Source organism: Zonotrichia albicollis, chromosome Z (genome assembly GCF_047830755.1).
Source record: "Zonotrichia albicollis isolate bZonAlb1 chromosome Z, bZonAlb1.hap1, whole genome shotgun sequence".
In the NCBI taxonomy this organism is placed as follows: Eukaryota; Metazoa; Chordata; class Aves; order Passeriformes; family Passerellidae; genus Zonotrichia; species Zonotrichia albicollis.
Genome location: NC_133860.1, coordinates 79,961,129 through 79,979,487, shown reverse-complemented (window position 1 = coordinate 79,979,487; position 18,359 = coordinate 79,961,129). Strand labels below are relative to the sequence as shown.

Below are 18,359 nucleotides of genomic sequence, written 5' to 3'. Positions count from 1 at the left end.
GAAATGCATTTCTCTGTTATTTCTGTTGGTCATAAGAACATTACATTGTGTGTAAACACAGTAAACACAGGTTTCTCCTTTGGTGCATCCTCCCCTCTCCCTTTCCAGGCTGCACTGCAGTCTGAGAAATCCTCATCTTGCTTCGGCCTTGCAAATTAAATCTGACTTTTGCTGATACTCTGATAGATTTTGGGTGATCTCAACCACTTGCTCATAACACTCCTTTACATGGCCTCTTTGCAAGCATGATGTTAAACAGGTTCTCAAAATCATCTGAAATCAGAGCCTTCAGAGGCTCTGCAAGGCCTGCTTGAGGCCTTTAGGCTTTACAGGCCATGTCGCAAGGAGTGGAGGCAGGAGCTGTTTAATTATCCTGACATTTCCTGCTCTAAACAGTCTTCCCTCCTGCAGCAGGGGCAGGTGAGCTGGGGGAGCCTGGACACGGAGAGTCCCCTGAAGGTGCGGGTGGCCATGTCCAGGCTGGGCAGCCGGGAGCCCATCCTGGAGCTGCTGCCGGCCCTCAGGCGCCGCGCGCGCTACGCCATCGCACGCGGCAACGGGCGCGGAACCTTCCAGATGCTCCTGAGGGACGGCGCCAGCCGCCTGCACGCCATCAGGGGCAGGGCAGTGCCTGGGCTGCACGCCCTGGACATCACCAGCGTGGCCCTGCCCGAGGAGAAGGAGGTGGAGCAGCTGGAGAGCGGCCATGAGGACGGCGGCCTGCGAGGGGAGAAGGGAGAGGCCCTCAGGCTGAGGCTGTGGGTGCACCTCTATTAGCCATGGTGCTGTTCTTCAGCCACTTCTTTTTGTGTCTACACACCCCAGAACATATTTCAAAGCAAATCTGCTTTGGAAAAATGTATTTTGGGGTAGGAAGGCAGAGGGGAAGAGCCCTTCCTTTCCATCCTGCCAAGACTGCAGAACTGCCCTTTCAGAGGGTGACTTAAAAAACTCTGCCCCTGCCAAAACTTCTATTTACAAGGGCAAACCATGGTTACTTTATCTTTTATATAACCTCGATTTAAAGTATATTTAAAAAGCTAAAGTTCAAGAAGTCATCCCATGGCACTAATTGGCACAAATACATGAGCTATTTTTTTTTTTTTTAATTGGCACAAATACATGAGCTAATTTTTTTTTTTTTACCTGTTAGCAGTCTGTAACACTTTGGGTATTTTGCTATAATTCCTAATGAAAAAAAATTATAGAAGTTTATTTATTTTTAATGCAGTAATATATGGAGAAAATAGCAAATTATGTAAACAAAAAGGGAAACTTGCTTGTTTTTCTGTAGTTTTATAAATTTGAGGTATAACATTTTAGAGGTACTTTTGTAATCAAGGAAAAAAGAAGTAGATTTGAAAGGTGTTTTCTTTTCTACTTGGACCAGCATCCAAACAGTAGATAAGTAATTCTGAAATATATCAGAGCTGAAAGGCCAGTGTAGTAGGATATCCTGAAGTGGGAGATTGTAAACTGTTCACGTAGAAGGATATACTAAAGTTCTCTTGCAAATGAGAACTAGGAAAAAAAAGGGGGGGGTAAAGTCATAGAAGACGCGTATCACAATATCAGTCTCTGCAGAGATTGTATTTCACAGCAGCTCAATGGCTTTGTGTTCTGTATCACCCACAAATGGTGGAGGAGACACAAGCCCTGTAGCAAAATACCTGGACCATTTTTTAATCCCCTTGAAGCTGCAGAACCAAACTGTGCTGCCCTTCCCTCAGTGACCTCATGAGCCAAGACAGGCAGCCACTCCTCATGCTCTCAGAAAGGGTGCTCCGCAAACTGGCATTAATTCCCACAGGCAGCTGAAGAAAATGTCTCTCAGAAGAGAATGCTTTGCCCTGTTTGGTGCTGGCTCGAAACCAGGCTGCATTTCCTGAGCCCTGAGTGCTGTGTGTCAGGACTGCCACACCTGCAAACTGAGTTATTGCAGAGCAGGTGAGGAAAGTTATGTATTTGAAGTTTCATTTGTTAGAGATCTCATTAATGCTGTAGTTATACACGCCTCATTTTATCATAGCTTGTTCTGTAAGAAAGATGATGGTACAATGACTTGAGTTTTAGTTTAGTGATTTTTTTTTCTTTTTACATTTTGTACTGTATTGTGTTAATTGTATGTCTCAGTGGTGCTTTCTGTGGCAGCTGGTGCCTGTCACTGGCCATGCAACAGAATCTCACGTGTGAAAATATCCAAAGCACATCCAGGATTGTTCCAGTTGCATGTAGGTGCTGACCAAAGACTTTATATAAGTTAAACTCAGTGATTTTTCTTCTCTTTTGTTGAGTTTGGGGATTTTGAAAAGAGATGTTTTAAGAAAAAAAGCTTTCTCTTGAACATTTGTATCAGTAAGACAACACTTTTCTTGCAATAAAGCTTATTTTGGATTTTATTTTTGGTCCTTTTTTCTATTCAGAGTCAAGCTGGTGATTGATTTAAAGCAATAGGCAATACTAGGGTCTGGAATCACATTTATTTGACATTGCTTTCAGATATGGTTGCACAAGTTTCAAAGGATTCAGAGCTGTTTCTGGGTGAAGTAACTGACATTACAGAAATAAAGAGACCTCTAGGGGTCTGATAAATACATACAGCACTGGCTTAAAGGCTGAGCAACTGCAATAGGTGGTTTAGAAAAAGGCTTCTCTTGTTCCAAAATGGGAGTTTTCCAGGAAACCCTGCGGGAAAAGCCATCAGAGTTGCACACAGCAGAGCATTTTGTCCTTTTTTGTCAGACTCTCAGGAGAGAAAGTTACAGCAACACTCACCCTTGACTTCTCTGAGGCTACAGGTTCTGGAGGATTTTCTTGTGGCTTTTTTTTTTTCAAATGAAACCATCATCAGATCATTTCACCTGCATTAACTAATCACACAGTAAGTATAAGGTACAAAAAAAGTGTTATCTCTTTTCTAGAAAGGCAGCATTACCACCAGAGTTGGTAAATTCCACAAGGCAGTTATGCACAATCCCAGAAATAAGTCACTCCAGCTTCAAATGAAAAAATAACTACAACTAAAAGAAAAAAATAATCCCAAGGAAGAAGTCCAAAACCTGTTTGCCATCCAGCCTGTCACAGTATATATTTCTATACCCTTTTTTCAAAATTCTACATTTTTACAAATTCTGGTCTTTTAAAGAGAAATCTGACTGGACGTGCACAGCCATGGTGTCCCAGGAAGCTACAGAGCCCCCTCATCTTTTCTTTAAAAGTAAAATGAAAATCTTGCTGTTTAAGAGAGCCTCCAGTATCTCATGGCAACTCCAACCAAGATTTTAGGGACTCTTTGTAAAACCTAAGGCAGACCTAAGACCTATTTGTAAGACCTTGGCCTAGGCAGCAGGGACTTTAATGATAATTGTCCAATCTGTGTAGTACAGACACAGGTTTGATTAAACTCAATGCAGCCAAAATCTCACTGCCCTGGCTCTGCTTCTTGGTTCTTACCACGTGTAACAAACTGAGATTACACACCTAAACCAAAGTGAAGCTGCAGAACAGGCCCGCTTTAAATCCAAGAAGAGGGCTGGGTTTATGAACTCCACTCTGTGGAGGTGGATATTCACACTTCATAAAGCAGGAGGCTGTTACTGTGATGCTTTATGAAAAATCCCCTCACCAGGAGTTCTCCTCCTGGAAGCTGGGAAGCTTCAGCTTCTCCCCGTTTGGCTTCTCTGGAATGTGATTTGGAGAATTGTTTATCCAGCATGTGAATTGTTTTTAATTAATGACCAATCCCAGTCCAGATGTGTCAGACTCTGGTCAGTCACAGGGTTTTAATATTAATGCTTGTCCAATCCTTCTGATGTTTCCTTTCTCTTTCTTTAGTATAGTTTTAGTATATAATATAATTAATATAATATAATATAATATAATATAATATAATATAATATAATATAATATAATATAATATAATATAATATGTCATATATCTCATATATCATATATATCATATATCATATATCATATCATGTAATAATAAATCAGCCTTCTGAGAACATGGATTCAAATCCTTATCTCTCAGCTCATCCTGGGGTGACAACACCCCAAGAGGAGGGAATGAAAACCTGAGAGGGAAGGACTACATTTCATACCTGAGATGAAATCCTGGGTGCCTGTTGTGGCTGTTGATAGGTTTGACACCAAAGGGCTGTGTCAGAGATAGGAAATGAGTTCTTTGCCCCCACAGGATTACAGGGCTGGTGGAGGAGGTGGTTTCTCACCCGTTCCAAGAAGCCAGCCCCATCTCAGCATGGGTGGTTGCAGAGATGTCTGACCTGTGTGTTTGGGCATGGGTTTAGCACGAGCTAAACCCCCCCAAGGCCTCCTCCCTGCCTGGGCTTGTCAAAAATGAGGTGGTTACCCAAATCCTATGAAAATAGGAGGGAAAATACGACCCTCTCCAACACTGTCTTGTGTTAGCAAGTCAGACTTGGCTTTATTCTTGGCCAGGGTTTGTGAGTGTGGTTGTCAGATTTTCAGCCTCCACGTTGAGTCTGATGCAGAGCTTTTCCACTCATTTATGCATTTCTTCCAAACACTGAAATTATTGTTGGTTCCAAATGAAATAATTCTCTTCATTAATCAGTGCTCTTTCCTGTGGTGATTGATTTTTCACTCTTCACGCTCATTTGGCCCACACTTTTAGTCCTTTTGTCATCTTTTTCTCAGACAGGGAGTTACCAACTTTCCAGGCCTTCATCTCCTCTCTATCTTCTGGTTACTCCAACATCGTTGAAGTGCCATGAATTTAGGATCCTAGATGTCCAATCTTCAACTCCTTTTGGCTTTGTTTATTGAAGCTTGTCAGGGTTAGTTTTAGCAAAATTAAGTTTTCAGTGGTTTAATGATTGAAGTAACAATAAGAATCTGTGAAGAAACCTGACTGGTGCTGGGTAAAAGTGTTTTCTCTTTACAATTCATTAAAGCAACTAATTAAAAGTTAGTTAGGAAAGTTACAGCATTTCCATTTCCACTCCAAAACCAGACCTCCAGACACAGAGAATGCCAGCAGGAGCTGCTCTTGGTGTGCCATCCCTTTGCTGCCTCAAAAAGCCCTTGTTACACAAGCAGGGGTGTTTTGGTAAATTTTAAAATCATGTGACTAACAATGTTTTTATTTAAAGTAAATATGCATCACTTTTCTGCCTTTTTGTCCTACTCTGGTATTTCTGCATTGCTCATGTACTTATAGAAATATTTGGTATTTCTCTGCTTCAGCCTCTGGCATTTCCTGAGCAATGTAGGCTCAAAAACCCCTGTCAGCTGCTCCTGAGATTCCACCCTGGGCAGGATTACTAAGAAAAAAAAATTCAAAACCAAACCAACACAATTATGCACGTGGCTAGACGGACACCTCCTCTTCTCTGCAATGGCGAGAACTGAGGAATGCCTGTCACCACTACACCTGAATTATGTGAATACTTGGAATTTTAGGTCAAATCACCAAACTCGCAGCTGAAAATGAGCGTGTGGTTTTGAATCCAAAGAATAAATATACATTGAAGAAAACAGGATCTGATCTCCAGTTTACTTATTTAGCAAAAAGAATTCTTTATGTACCTAAGTGAGGGAAATACAAAGGCCTCTTGGCATTCTGGAAAATAATTTCCCTATCTCCAGGCCTTGCTGTCCTTATTGTGGAGACAGCCCCACGCAGGATGGGGAGGGGGAATATCAAATAACCATCTGACCTAGCATTCAGATTAACATTCAGTTTTTTGGAAAAAACATTAGCTTTAAGGTAAAAATCAATGTACAGAGCAACCATAACACCCAAAGGCAAAAATTTCACTGTTGTTCTGTCTGTTCCAGAAAAATCATCCAGCAGAAGGCTGAAAGGAACTGACTAAGAACTTACCAGTTCAATAGAAACCCTGGCGAGTAATTCACTCCCAAGGTTAAAAGGTAATGGAACTGTTTTCCCCAAACCATATCCCATTTCTGAAAACCGCAAATTGGTAAAGATCAGAAATAAAAGGTTTGGAGCGTGTGAGGTTGACATTTGAGAAGAGCTGCTCCCACACGGCACTGGCAGGCACAAATGGGTCTGAGTCAGGTGTAAACACTTAACATCGACCAGGAAAAGCTGTGTGGTACAAATGCAACACATCTGGTGTGCTGTAGTTGGGTAGCAACCTGAGATGGAAATTTTGTGCACACATTTTTACCTGTGTGTATGCACAGCCAGAGAGGAGCAATGTCAAAAAGCAGTCAGATCTGGTGATTCTGAGACACACTGGCAAAATCCAGCGGTTCCCCCTTCTTCCAAATGGGCTTTTTAACTTTTAACTTATTCTGGATTTCTTAAAACTAAGATTGGAATGTCTCCTGCTATTGAATCCCGGTTGCCCTCATTCCCAGGCCCTAGTTTTAGGGATAATCACAATCTTCAGCTCTAGAATGAAGTCTGCAATCCCACACCATCTGATAACCACAGAATTCCTTTCCCCCCCACCCTCGTCTAAATTACTCACAAATTATTCAAACACTAGCTTAACAATTTCTGTGTCACAGTTTTATATTTTGTACTGCAAAATGACAGCCAGTGCTTGCCTGGATGCCTTCTTCTCATGGCATTGTTTCACACACACAGCTGGGAGACTGAAAACCCATAGGTAAGAATGGAGATTGAGCTTGAAATGCCTGTTGTTAAATCTATCAAGTGTCTCACAGAGCTTAGGTAAGATACATTAAAACAACAAAAAACCCTAATTACAGTATTTTAAGGCCACGCTCACTGCTGAGATACCTCAGCTCCCTGTCCCTCAATCTTGATCAGTAAAATGATCCCCAGACAGCTCTGCCAGCAGCACCCACACCTCTGAAAAGTGCAGTGTTTCTCCACAGGCCTCTGAAATTGGTGGAAAAACCCTTTCCTGAATCATTCATTGAATCCTTAGGCACAGCATTTCAGGCTTTTTTTTTAATTTCAGCATGTCTAAAACTTAGTGAAATCCCCACATTGTGTACTGTTTCTGCGCGGATGGAGCTCAGGGTGGTGGTCTCAAAGAGCTGCCCTTGAACTAGAGCTGAGATCCCCTGGGATGCTCCTGGTGCAGCTCATCTGTTAACATCACTGCATGGAAAATACCAGGTGTGCCAGACGTGCCACTAATTAAACAGATTGAAATTCCTCTTCTTTCCTATCACATGATGCAAATAAATGCTGTTTCTAAGTGTTCCGTCCAGCCCCAAAACAGCTGGTTTTTTGACTAAACAGCAGCTGTCGGGGAACCCAAGATTCAAAGCCAAAATGGAAGAAGAAGATTTATTCTAAAATAAATTTTATTGCTACAAGCAACTTCTCAGCTGCTGACAACACAGATGTAAATTTTATAAAGACAGACACACACACACACACACACTCTTAAAATTATGAGAGTTTTTGGGGAAGATGGAGCTAATCACAGATATTTCTTCCACAGAACATGAAAATGGTTACAGTCACAGTACCAGGTCTGCCTTCTCCATTTTCCAGACAACACTTTCCAAAATTAATAAAATAGAAATTTCTTCTATACATGAGAAGAAATCACTCTTCGTTGCAAGTTCTTTGTCTTCAGACTAAATAATGGAAGTATTTATGTCTCATATAAATACTTTTGGTTTTTGTGAAATAACCACCACCTTCCTAAGAAAACTCCTTAAATTTTCTTTTGTTTAGTGTTGCTACTTTTACTACTAGTAAAGTAAATTACTACTAGTAAATTAGCTACTAGTGTTGCTAATTTTAAAAAAACCACTTGTTTTCCTAATTTTTCCCTTTCAGCCATGCAGTACCATACAAAGAACTGTCACTCAGGTGTAGAATGCAGTCTGCACCAAACAAACTGGTTATGGTGGCAACCAAGAACAAATAGATAAAATGACCCAGAGAAAAACCAAGATCTGCTAAAAATAAAAGGAAATAGAATCTAGAGTATGGCCCACACAAGCTGTGAAAACCCCAGATTTTCAGTGATCAAATATCAAGCATTCCGTAACTAAATGGTTTATGTTGAAATAAAGAGAGAGGCAAAAAAAAATACAGTGAGGAAAAAATAAAAAGGAAAACCACTTTAAGATCTTCCACAGTACAAAGTGCTTTCAAAAAAATGAAATTTAGTATGCAGAGAAGGCATTCCTGCACCCTCCCTGTCCTGATGTGTTATTTCCTTACAGCACTTTTGATGTTGCTCCGGAGCAGAGCTGAGAACCGCAGGATCTCGTTCTCAGGGGTTCGTCTTTGCCAGGTCCCTCCAACAGATCCTCTCACAGAAATTGTCACAGCTCTCAGCTCCTCAGCCGAGACCCGAGATGCCTCCAGCGCTTCTGCAGGCGACTGTTCCTGTTCTGTTCCTGTTCTGTTCCTGTTCTATTCCCATTCTATTGCTATTCTGTTCTGGCAGGAGGGTTTGAGTGCCCCAGAGCACACCTGGAATGTGTGTGCTCCCTCCCACAAGTGGGAAAGTGGACAAATTTCTCCTGCGTCTCTTAAGAAACAGGAATATTTCTGTTTCTTAAAACAAGAAGCCTCCTAGGAAACTGCAGCCTATGCCCCAAAAACTGCTGGAAGGGGCTCACAAACAGCACCAGCTTCCAAAAGCTGGCAGACAATGTGGCCTGAGCAGCCTCACTTCTACTGAAACCATCATGAAAATCTGAGATATTAACGGGAGCATTGTTGTTCCCCCAAGCTCCACACAGCACAGGCCGGTTCAAAAGGGCTGTACAGATATTGCAGAGAAGCCAGTGAAACCACACACACCTTTGCCTGCTTTTGTTTGGGTTTGGGAAGTACCTTCACTTGTGCTCAGGGACGGAAGGAACAAGCTGGTTTACGTATTTGATTTTTTTTTTTTTACCAGAAACTATTAATTATCCCACAGGAATGTTTTGAAGTGGATTACAAAGAGTAATTTTAAAGCGTTATTTTAAAGAAATGACAGGAAAAAAAAAGTTAGGTGTTTCCCACTAAAAGAAAGAGACATAGTAATAGTAATAGTAATAGTAATAGTAATAGTAATTATTATTATTATTATTATCATTAAAAATAAATATATAAAATATAAATTAATTTATATATTTATATATCTTTTTATATAAAATATACAAATATATAGGAAAATATACATAAATATACATATATATACAATGTATATATATGTATATATATGTATATACATATATATAAATATATATACATATATATGTATATAAATATACATATATATACATAAAAATATGCATAAATATATATTTTTTAAATATATAAAAATATAAAAATATAAACTATGAATGTATTATTATTAATAATAATATTATAATTATTATTATTATTAACATCAAAACAACAAACAAACAAAACCCCAAAAACCCCCTCTCAAAGTTAAAAAAAAAGGATTTCATCCTTTAGGGTGAAAGGAATTCCAAATATACCACTAAGTTGTTTCCTGGCATAAAAGCTGCCATAGAATATGGTTAATTACTATCAGAACAATGACAAAACTACCAGCTCAGAGCTTACAGCCTTTTATTTAGAGACTGACTACATCCAGCCAAAGCTACAGCAGGAGAGGATTGGTTTTATTACCACCCTTGTTTAATCCTGAGAGAAGTGAAAACTCCTTGACTGTGGTGCATTTGGAGTGACGGCGCACGGGTGCATTTCCAAACCCACAAACTGATGCTGGAATATTTTGTGTCCCGGGCAGGGTGGGTTTTCTGGAATGCCTGATGGGTCTGAGGGTTGGCCAACAGGATGGAAAAAGTGAGATCTGTGCTCTGGCTGGAGAGGGAATCGTAACCTTGCACTTCCAAGTCTCACTGAGAATCAAACCTCATTTTTCTAGATCCGTCCAGACATGGCAAGAACATGAAAGCTACCCCCGAGCCCTGCAATACAATGAAAATAAAAATATCATTAATCAAGAGCGCTCAGTAAGGTTTGCCATGCATTTGCCAAAGGCTGAACTTTTCCCTCGTAAATCCTGCTGTGCCTGAATTACTGCTATTAATGCTGGAAGGATACAGAAAGATTGTGATGAGAACAAAGACTCTCAACAAGGCCCCATAAAATGAAATCTGCACAAGGTTAGCCAGAGCCCCACGTGGGGCTTAGCCCTGATTTCACCTGTTAATTCTGCAAAGAGCTGTCCTTGGTTGACTCTGCTCCCCTTGGCAGGCCCTGTGCTTAAACTGCAAGCCTGACTTTTGTGCTGGCATTTCTGCACCTTACCAAGTGGTTTGGATTCAATTTTTCTTCAGCACTGCTGCCCATGAGGGAGGAGCTGCATTAAATCACCCCCAAGGGTTTTACAAATTTTTTTTTTGCACAGGTGTCCCACCCCTTACATGATGTGCAATTGTATTTAATACTGCTGTAAGTGTTGTTTTATGCAATTGGTAACAGCAGTACAGTGGAATTGTTCAAGAGTCCCCTGTAATTTGCAATGCTGTGGTGAAACCATCTGAATGAAAAAAAAAAAAAAGAGAAACCTCACAGGGAGGATATTTCAAGGCTAATCCCAGCTCTTTGATTCTCAGCCAGAGCCTGTGGAAATACTTTGCTCGTGACAGACTCCATGTTACCATCTGCTTTGCATAGACAAATTTAATTGCAGAGATGTTCCAAGGTTTAGTAGTTGTAAAACTGTTCAACAGGGTGACAAAGTTATTTTCAAGCTAAATGGACTTGAAAATGTGTCTCGTGCTTCAGGATTCAGTTTCCTTCAGTACTTTAAAGAGCCAGTAGCATCTGAATATTTCAGGATGACACAAAGCAATTCCTTTTGCCCAGTTTTTTTGGTTTTGGGGTTTTTTTTAAAGTAGTTGGAAGTGGCAGACAGTTGTCATTCGTTACTTATGAAGTAAAAAGTCTGATTGGAATGTCACAGATCACTCTGGAACCAGATGGGACATGCCAGTGTGTTCTAACATCTCCTCTCCCTCTGCCTGCAGCATTTCCCCTTCTGCCCTCTCAGGGTAACACAGCTGGAAAGAGCCACTGAGAAAAGCAGAGTTGGTGAAAAGGATGTTTGAGCTCATCAGGCAGCTTCTGCTTGAAGGTTCCTGCATCTCTCAGGACCAAAACCACAGCAATTTTCCCCACAGGGCCTAGCAGAATTAATATTAAACCCTTCCAATCCAGTCAAAATTATAAAAAAAATAAAATATGAAAAACAATGTTAATATGCTGATATTTGTTGTTAATTCAAAGTACTAAGTTGTTTAAAGGATGAATCCAATGGAACAGGGCAGGAAGAGTGCGTTTGGCAGAGCAGCTTCAGGCTTTACACGAAATCCTGAAAGGCAGCGGTGCCACCTGGTGATGGGATTTCAGCCGGAACTCCTGACACGGAACGGGAGCGGGATTTCCCTCGCTAAGAGCGATGCTGCATTAGCAGGAGTTTCATCCTCACCGTGGGTAGGGATGCGCCCGGACACGGAGCCTCACGCTGGAGTTTCCCTGGGCCGCAGCGCAGCAGGGTCAGCTCTCCCCAGGTCCCAGGGAGAAGCACTGTGACAAAAATCCCTCAGAGCCAGGAGCCACTGCCTTTAATTGCCGTCAACAGGGGTGAGAGGCCTGCGAGGGCCACAGCACAGGCTGCTTTACTTTTATTTTTGCGTCACTGTCAGCAAGGCAGAGCAGGCTGACATTTTCCTGCAGGCCTTCGCCGTTTTCTCTCCGTAGATTGGCTCACTACTGAGAAATCTTTAGAGGAAGATGTGCTGAAAATTTCATTTAACACGGCCGGACAGTTTAAATCCTCATGGATTCGCTTTCCCTGCTCCCTGTTGTGTTGTGAGGTGCAGTTAAAGCTGGCTGTGCAGGCGGGGTGCAGAGAGGGGATGGAAAGTCAATGTTCTCACAGACATCTTTTCATAAAAATCCTTTCTTTAGGATTTTTCTCCCTTCTGAGAAGCTGTGACCTCAGCAACAAAATGTAAACAATGGTTATCTGCTGCTGTGGAATGCAACAGGTGGATCCGTGATTGGTCTCATATGGATGCTTGGATTTACTGACCACTCACGGCAGAGCTGGTTCTCGCTCTCTGCTGAGACACAGAATTTTATGTATTCATTATTTTTCTATTCTTAACTAGCTAGCATTCTGAGAACTTTCCTTCTATTTCTTTTTAGTGTAGTTATAATGTAATGTATATCATAAAATAATAAATCAAGCCTTCTGAACATGAGGTCAACATTCTCGTCTCTCTCTTCACCCTGCAAACCCTTGCAAGCCCTGTGACACGATGTTTTCTTGAGACAGCAGGCAGATCACAGGAGGGACAAAGAGATTGCTCTCAGGTCTGTAAGGACAGGGGTGCCACAGACAGTACAAATCCTTGGTGATTTCTGTGGGTGCCAGCGAGCCCGGAGGAGCCCCAGGGATGGAGCACAGCCTGTCAGCACCAGAGGCTCCTCTGGGTGGAGGAAGCCTCCTGTGCTTCAGGAGAAACATCTTCCCTGGGGCTGTTTGCAGAATGAAACATTTCCCTGCTGCTGCTTCACCGTTTCCTCCTTCCATGTTGCTATGTTTGCCCAATTATCCCATCATAAAAAACCCCCAAACATTATTAAAAGTAGTAGCAATTTGAATTGAGTAGCTAAAATTAAAAATATATATAAAATTGGATACAATATAATTTGATTAAAATAAGGGATAATTTGGTTCCAATAATAGCGCATAAGCAAAAGATAACCGCGGGGTACGGAGTGCAGGGTTCTGGGAGCCTTGCCAAGGATCACACATCACGTAGGAGGTTGCCAAGTGAAGATTCCCCCCTCAGACGCCATGAGCAAACGCCATCTCCTCCATTTTCTGTCTCCGCCCTCATCACCACCTTTACCGCGCGTGTGCCACCACTCATTTCGGTGGTCGCACAGGTCTTTGGGGGTCCTCTGATGAAGATTTCGTAGTCTTCCTCTCTGTCCTTTAATTCACCTTTGGGTTACACATTCAGTGTACAGTACAATGTAAGCCAAGACTTACATATCACTGCATCTACATATCAAGGCAATAAATCCCTTGTAATTAGCATTTTCTGGGACCCAACCAGGTTTTGCTTCCTTTCTGCTCATTTTTAGCAACTGTATCTTCAGCTTCTTTCCTCCTGTCCTTGTGAACATCTGCTGGGAGTGGGGGATGGAGCCCCTCCTCTCCCTCTCTTCTTTGGCATCACAACTTTTAACTATTTTATTATTCCCAAATATTAATTACTGTGTCAATATTGATTACTGTTTCAATTTTATCAGCACGAATCATACCTATTTACCACAATGTTAACCCTCAAAGCTTTGGATCAGCTCTCCTGTCCAGCCTCCATCACCTGTAAGTCAGAGTTAACTCTGGAGAGCTGCTCAGCAGCACACAAAGGCAGAACAGCAGGAGGGCTTTGAGGTGCTCCACTCGCTGCCTCCGTGAACACAAACTGAACACCAGCCAGGGTTTGGGATTTACACTGGGGCTGTGTGAGATTTGTTAGTGAGGCCGCTTAAGAACAAGCACCAGGCTGAGGGTTGTGCTGTTTGCCTGCTTTAAACCAAAATCACAGCATTCATTCTCTGCACTGTGACCCTTCACTCTTCTGCAAAGTGATGGGGTCAACCTTGATCAAATCCTTATTTTTTACCCTCAAACGCATGCCTGAGGTCACTAAGGTGTGAATTCATCACAAGGCAAGGTCATCACTCAGACCCATCTCTTCAGACTGCTCTCAGCAAACAGGAGGATGCAGGAAAAGTTGCTGCAAACCTTCTGTGCCTCTTCACAGAATAAACCAGGGTGGAGCCAATGCCATGGGAGCTGGCAGGGAATTCTGAACGAGCTTTCCCTTCCCAGTGGCCTCCAAACCTCACTCCTGAGGTTTAAACACGACTGACAATGGACACACAAAACAGCTCTGACTGTAGCAGGGATCAAATACCAAAACTGACGAGATTTTGAAGCTTTTCAGAGTTCTGTAGGATTTTAACAACAGAACTCACCCTTCTTTATGCTTTTAAATTTCAAATTTTCAGTACTTCTTAGTGGAGTGTACTGAATTTGGGGACAAACATGTCTTGCTTACAAAGCACCCTTGCAACAGTCTGAGAAGCTCTTTTTGCAACACACTCCATGTCCCAGTGGACTTTTATTTTAATGGGAGAAAGGAGTTAACAGAGTCCTTGTGTGAATTCAGGGGCAAAATGGACTGGAGCAGATTTTCAGATGCCACCACTGCAGCTGAGACACACCAAGGGCTGGGTCTGTGCTGTCGGGCAAGCCATGGCAAACTTTACAAGGTTTTACAATTTTACATGGTTAGTTTCTTATTTTCTTCTAGACCTATGAGAGGCAAACATTCTTCCCCAAAAAACAACATAGTTTTGGTCTTATACCAGACACATGAACTGCTTTAAGCTCCACTGGTCCTGTGCAAATTCCACTACAAAGGTAATTTTTAGATGGAAGCAATTTTTGGATGGAAGCAATAAGCATATTCACGTCAGGAACCAAATTCAGTATTAACCTGTTGAATCATGGACATTATTCCCATCCCATTAAAAAAAAAAAAAAAAAAAAGGAAAAAAGAAAAAAAGCAGCTTTGTTAGACAAGAGATTTGTATTGAATTCACTTCTTTTATTGCAGTGACATCCCCCTGGTACAAAGTATTAACTGCAATAATTACATTAAAACATTAGAAAAGCATTTGTGTGGGACAGTTACAGTACAGTGTCAAATCTTACATCCTCAAACCAAGTGGGCCACAACCCACTAACGCTCAAATCTTTTAAATTATTTTTAGTTATTTTTTTAAATATGTAATGTCAGAAAAAAAGCATATAAAAAGAATGTATGTAAAAGGAAACCTAAATACAAGTGAACAAATAAATAATTGATTTTCACCAGCTATTATTGTCTTTCTAAACCCATACAAAGGAACCTAATCTATAAGAAGGTATGAATTGCCATGTGTAAGTGATTTAATTTTCCACTTAATTAATGAAGATTGGAACGTAAGTAAATTTTGGCTTCAAAATCAAAGCAGGAGTTGGAGTGACTGCCACTAACTGACATTGGTTGCAGACAATTACCATTTACTGTTCAAATTTAAGTGAGAAAATAATCTTGGACCTTGCCCTCATTCCTAGCATTAGTGGACTCCTGAGAGTGCATGTGAAAAAGCATCCTATGGTATTTCACAGACATGACCTTAACTATCCCCATTATGCATATTTAGATATACTTTATATAATTTTATACACATATATGCATGTATACACACACTTCATTTGGTTTCTGTGTTGTGTTTACAGATCACAAGCAATGGATTCCTGAATGGGCAAATAAACCTTTTTTAAATAAGTGTACCTGTGCACATTTTGTTTTTGTATTTTTTTTTAAGATAGCAGCACTAAGTCCATGCCGTACTGTCCATCTGCTCAAAAGAATGTTACCCACAAAACAAGGAGAAACGTGGCAATGATTCCATATGCACAATGTGACCACCTTATCCCCTACAAAACACTGTAAAACCGGTGATATTTATGTTGGTACGTTTGATCCACATCCGCTCAACCTGGAAGGAAACATCACTCTGCCCCCACACTGTCTGTCTTGTCTTACAATGTTTTATCACAACAAGCTGGGTTCATGCTGGCATCAGTTATCTCACACTTAGCAGCAAGACATGCATGTTTGTTTTTCTCTAGAAGTTTTGAAAAAGTGAAATGATTCCACAGTCTCAAATCCAATTGACAGAAACGGCAAAAATTAGAAATAAAAAATAAAAAGAGAGAGAAAAAAAGAAGGATTTTTAGCAGTTTACCAAGAACTTGACAACAGTGTACACTGCACAGTGTATTTTTATCTTTAATCACAAGAAGTTGAAGCTCTACCTTGCCACGCAATGATTATACTTTGTCCTTCAAAAGGAACAGTTACATTTCAATTTGATCCTGTATTTAACAAAAAAAAAACCAAAAAAAAAAACTAACAAACTCAAACAAACCAAACAAATGAACAGAAAAAAAAAAAAAAAGGAAAAAAAAACCCACCAAAAAACCAAATCAACACACCAACCAAAAAACCTTTTCTGTGCATCCTTAAATGAAAGTCACTCACCCACTGGTAAACTGATCCAGTAGCATGTCCAATGCTAACATCAAAAGCTTGTGAAATGTTTTTAGGCAATCCTTTCTATCCAAAGAAATACTAGGAATTTAAAAAACAGTTCACATTACTAACCTTTATACAAAGGCTCAAGTGAAATTTCTTTTGCAGGTGTTTGCAGTAGACTAAATTATGAAGTTTCCCAAATATACAATGAAAGGGCACACAAGACTGGCAGTTTCTTTATTGAACATAGAAAATGTATAAAGTAGGATGTATGGAATAGATCAAAACTACTAGACGATAAAACCTGAGTATTATTTAAGAAGACTAATTCATTTTCTGACAACTGAATGAATTGACCTAAAAACATCTCCCCTAAGAACTTAGTGGTCCGTTTAACCATTTGTTGAAAAATGCAAGAGAACTGCAGCTTTTACATTTCATACTGGATAGCACAATTCCACATAGTGTTTACTGGTTTCTGTTAGATAGCATCACATTGCTTATATTATCCCCATTCAAGCCTTAAGTCGAGTTTTGTTTCAAAAATAAGTTTGAAAGTGACACTAAAACATAAGAGGCCAAGAACTAGGACAGGTCTTTTCTTTTATTTTCTTCCAATTTGTATTAAGGCAGGAAGCCTCAGCCAGCAAGATGAGCCTGATTTCACAGCAGAGCTAAGACCAAGAGGACACTGCCCTCTGCCAAGGTGGATAAAATCAGCTCTGTCTCACACTACTGCCAAAGGAGTACACACTGTCAAATTTGAGAAAAAAGGACCCTCTCTACAAGCAGAATTAGTTTTAACTGTTACAAAATTTAGTGGCAGTAACATCAAGGATTTGCTTTAGTTCAATTGACCTGCCCCAATTCTCACCTTTAAATCTAACAGATATAATAATTAAAAAAAAAAAAAAAACCAAAAAAAACCCAAAAAAATCAAAAAACCAAAACACTTTCTGACGATAGAAAACATACAGTACTAAGAACTAATAGCTCAATGGAAGACTGAAAAGCAGCATTCATTTGTATTGTAATATGGAATAGACTAAAAACTAAAGGAAGTCTGATCGAAACTCTTAGTTGAAGGCAGATTTTGACATTCTATATAAATTTACAAAATAGGATGTATGGGTGAGATTTGGTTAATTTCAGAAGGCACCTCAAGGCTAAAAGGCTTTTATAAATCTATAATCCTTTCATTGATCAAAAATACAACATTTTATTGCTGCTATTCAAATAGCAAACAAAAAGCTCGTCTTGTTCTTCAGTCTAACAAGGAATCCTCCCCCATTAAGCAAGATTAAATTACAGAAAATATAGAATAAAACCGAAGATGTCACAACTTTTAGAAATACAGTGACTTTCCTTGTGTGCTTTCAAGTCAGTGAAGAGTGAGAGAAGAGTCACTTTTTGCCGCCGTGATGCCGATGAGCTGTGGAGCCTCTCCCCGGGCGCTGCCCCACCAGAGCGGGGCCTCGGCGGCGCCCTACGAGTAGAAGGTGAGGACGCTCTGGTGGTTGCCGCGCACCAGCAGGATGGGAGGCAGATCCTTGGAGAGCGCTTCCAGCCAGGCCATGTACAGGGCGCTGGACACGGCCCCTTTCCGTGCCACGGGCAGGCTCCTGCAGGCACGAGGGAAACACACTGCACTCAGCACAAACACCGGGCCAGCCACAGCGTCACAATGAATATGGCAGATGATTCTACAAAGATCTAACTGTTCAGTCAAATTTTCTAATATTTTTCGTTTTATTTTTTACCCTCCTTAGAATTAATGAGTTGAAAGTTTGTGTCCGAAACATCACAGGCATTTCCATCTATTTCTCCCCTCAGTTTTGGCCTGTTAACAACATTTAATATTCAGGCAGGTTCACGGAGAATCCTCCTAAGCTGAGGACATTTACTCATCCTCGGCATTTTAAAATACAGCAGTAAGAAATCTAAAACCCACCAAAAAATCTGCCTCTTGCTTGTTCACACCGAAAGTAATCCCCCAAAAATCTGTGAGCAAGATAATGACTCAATTTTATACAGAGAGATCCTCTAGAAAAGGAAATCAAAGGAAGGACTTGAGAAAGAGGGGAGTAACTGCACACAGAAGTAGAAAGAATTTGAGAGTCCTCAGCTGCACCACAAATGTGAATGTGATCAACTAAAGCAGCAAACTCAAAAGCACAACACTAAAAAGAACATTTTTTTCTTCAGCAGAATGGTGGCTCCATACTTCTAATAAATAAATATAGTCAGAACTGAAATCTTGAATACGC

General features: G+C 40.7%; 2 protein-coding genes across 5 annotated transcripts in view; one reads left to right on the top strand and one right to left on the bottom strand.

The window, feature by feature from the left end:
- Positions 1–1,953, top strand: part of FBN2 (fibrillin 2) — a 125,298-nt gene extending 123,345 nt beyond the window's left edge. For 2 of the 3 annotated variants that reach the window (XM_074532817.1, XM_074532816.1), the window contains exon 65: positions 412–1,953. In XM_074532817.1, coding sequence (XP_074388918.1) covers positions 412–777 — 366 coding nt within the window. In that variant the 3' untranslated portion in view covers positions 778–1,953. The remainder of the gene's footprint in view (positions 1–411) is intronic. The other variant, XR_012578114.1, reaches the window with a different exon arrangement.
- Positions 1,954–15,209: 13,256 nt separating this feature from the next.
- Positions 15,210–18,359, bottom strand: part of SLC12A2 (solute carrier family 12 member 2) — a 53,567-nt gene continuing 50,417 nt past the window's right edge. For both annotated transcript variants that reach the window (XM_074532355.1, XM_074532356.1), the window contains one exon: positions 15,210–17,714. In XM_074532355.1, the coding sequence (XP_074388456.1) occupies positions 17,579–17,714 (136 nt within the window). In that variant the 3' untranslated portion in view covers positions 15,210–17,578. The remainder of the gene's footprint in view (positions 17,715–18,359) is intronic.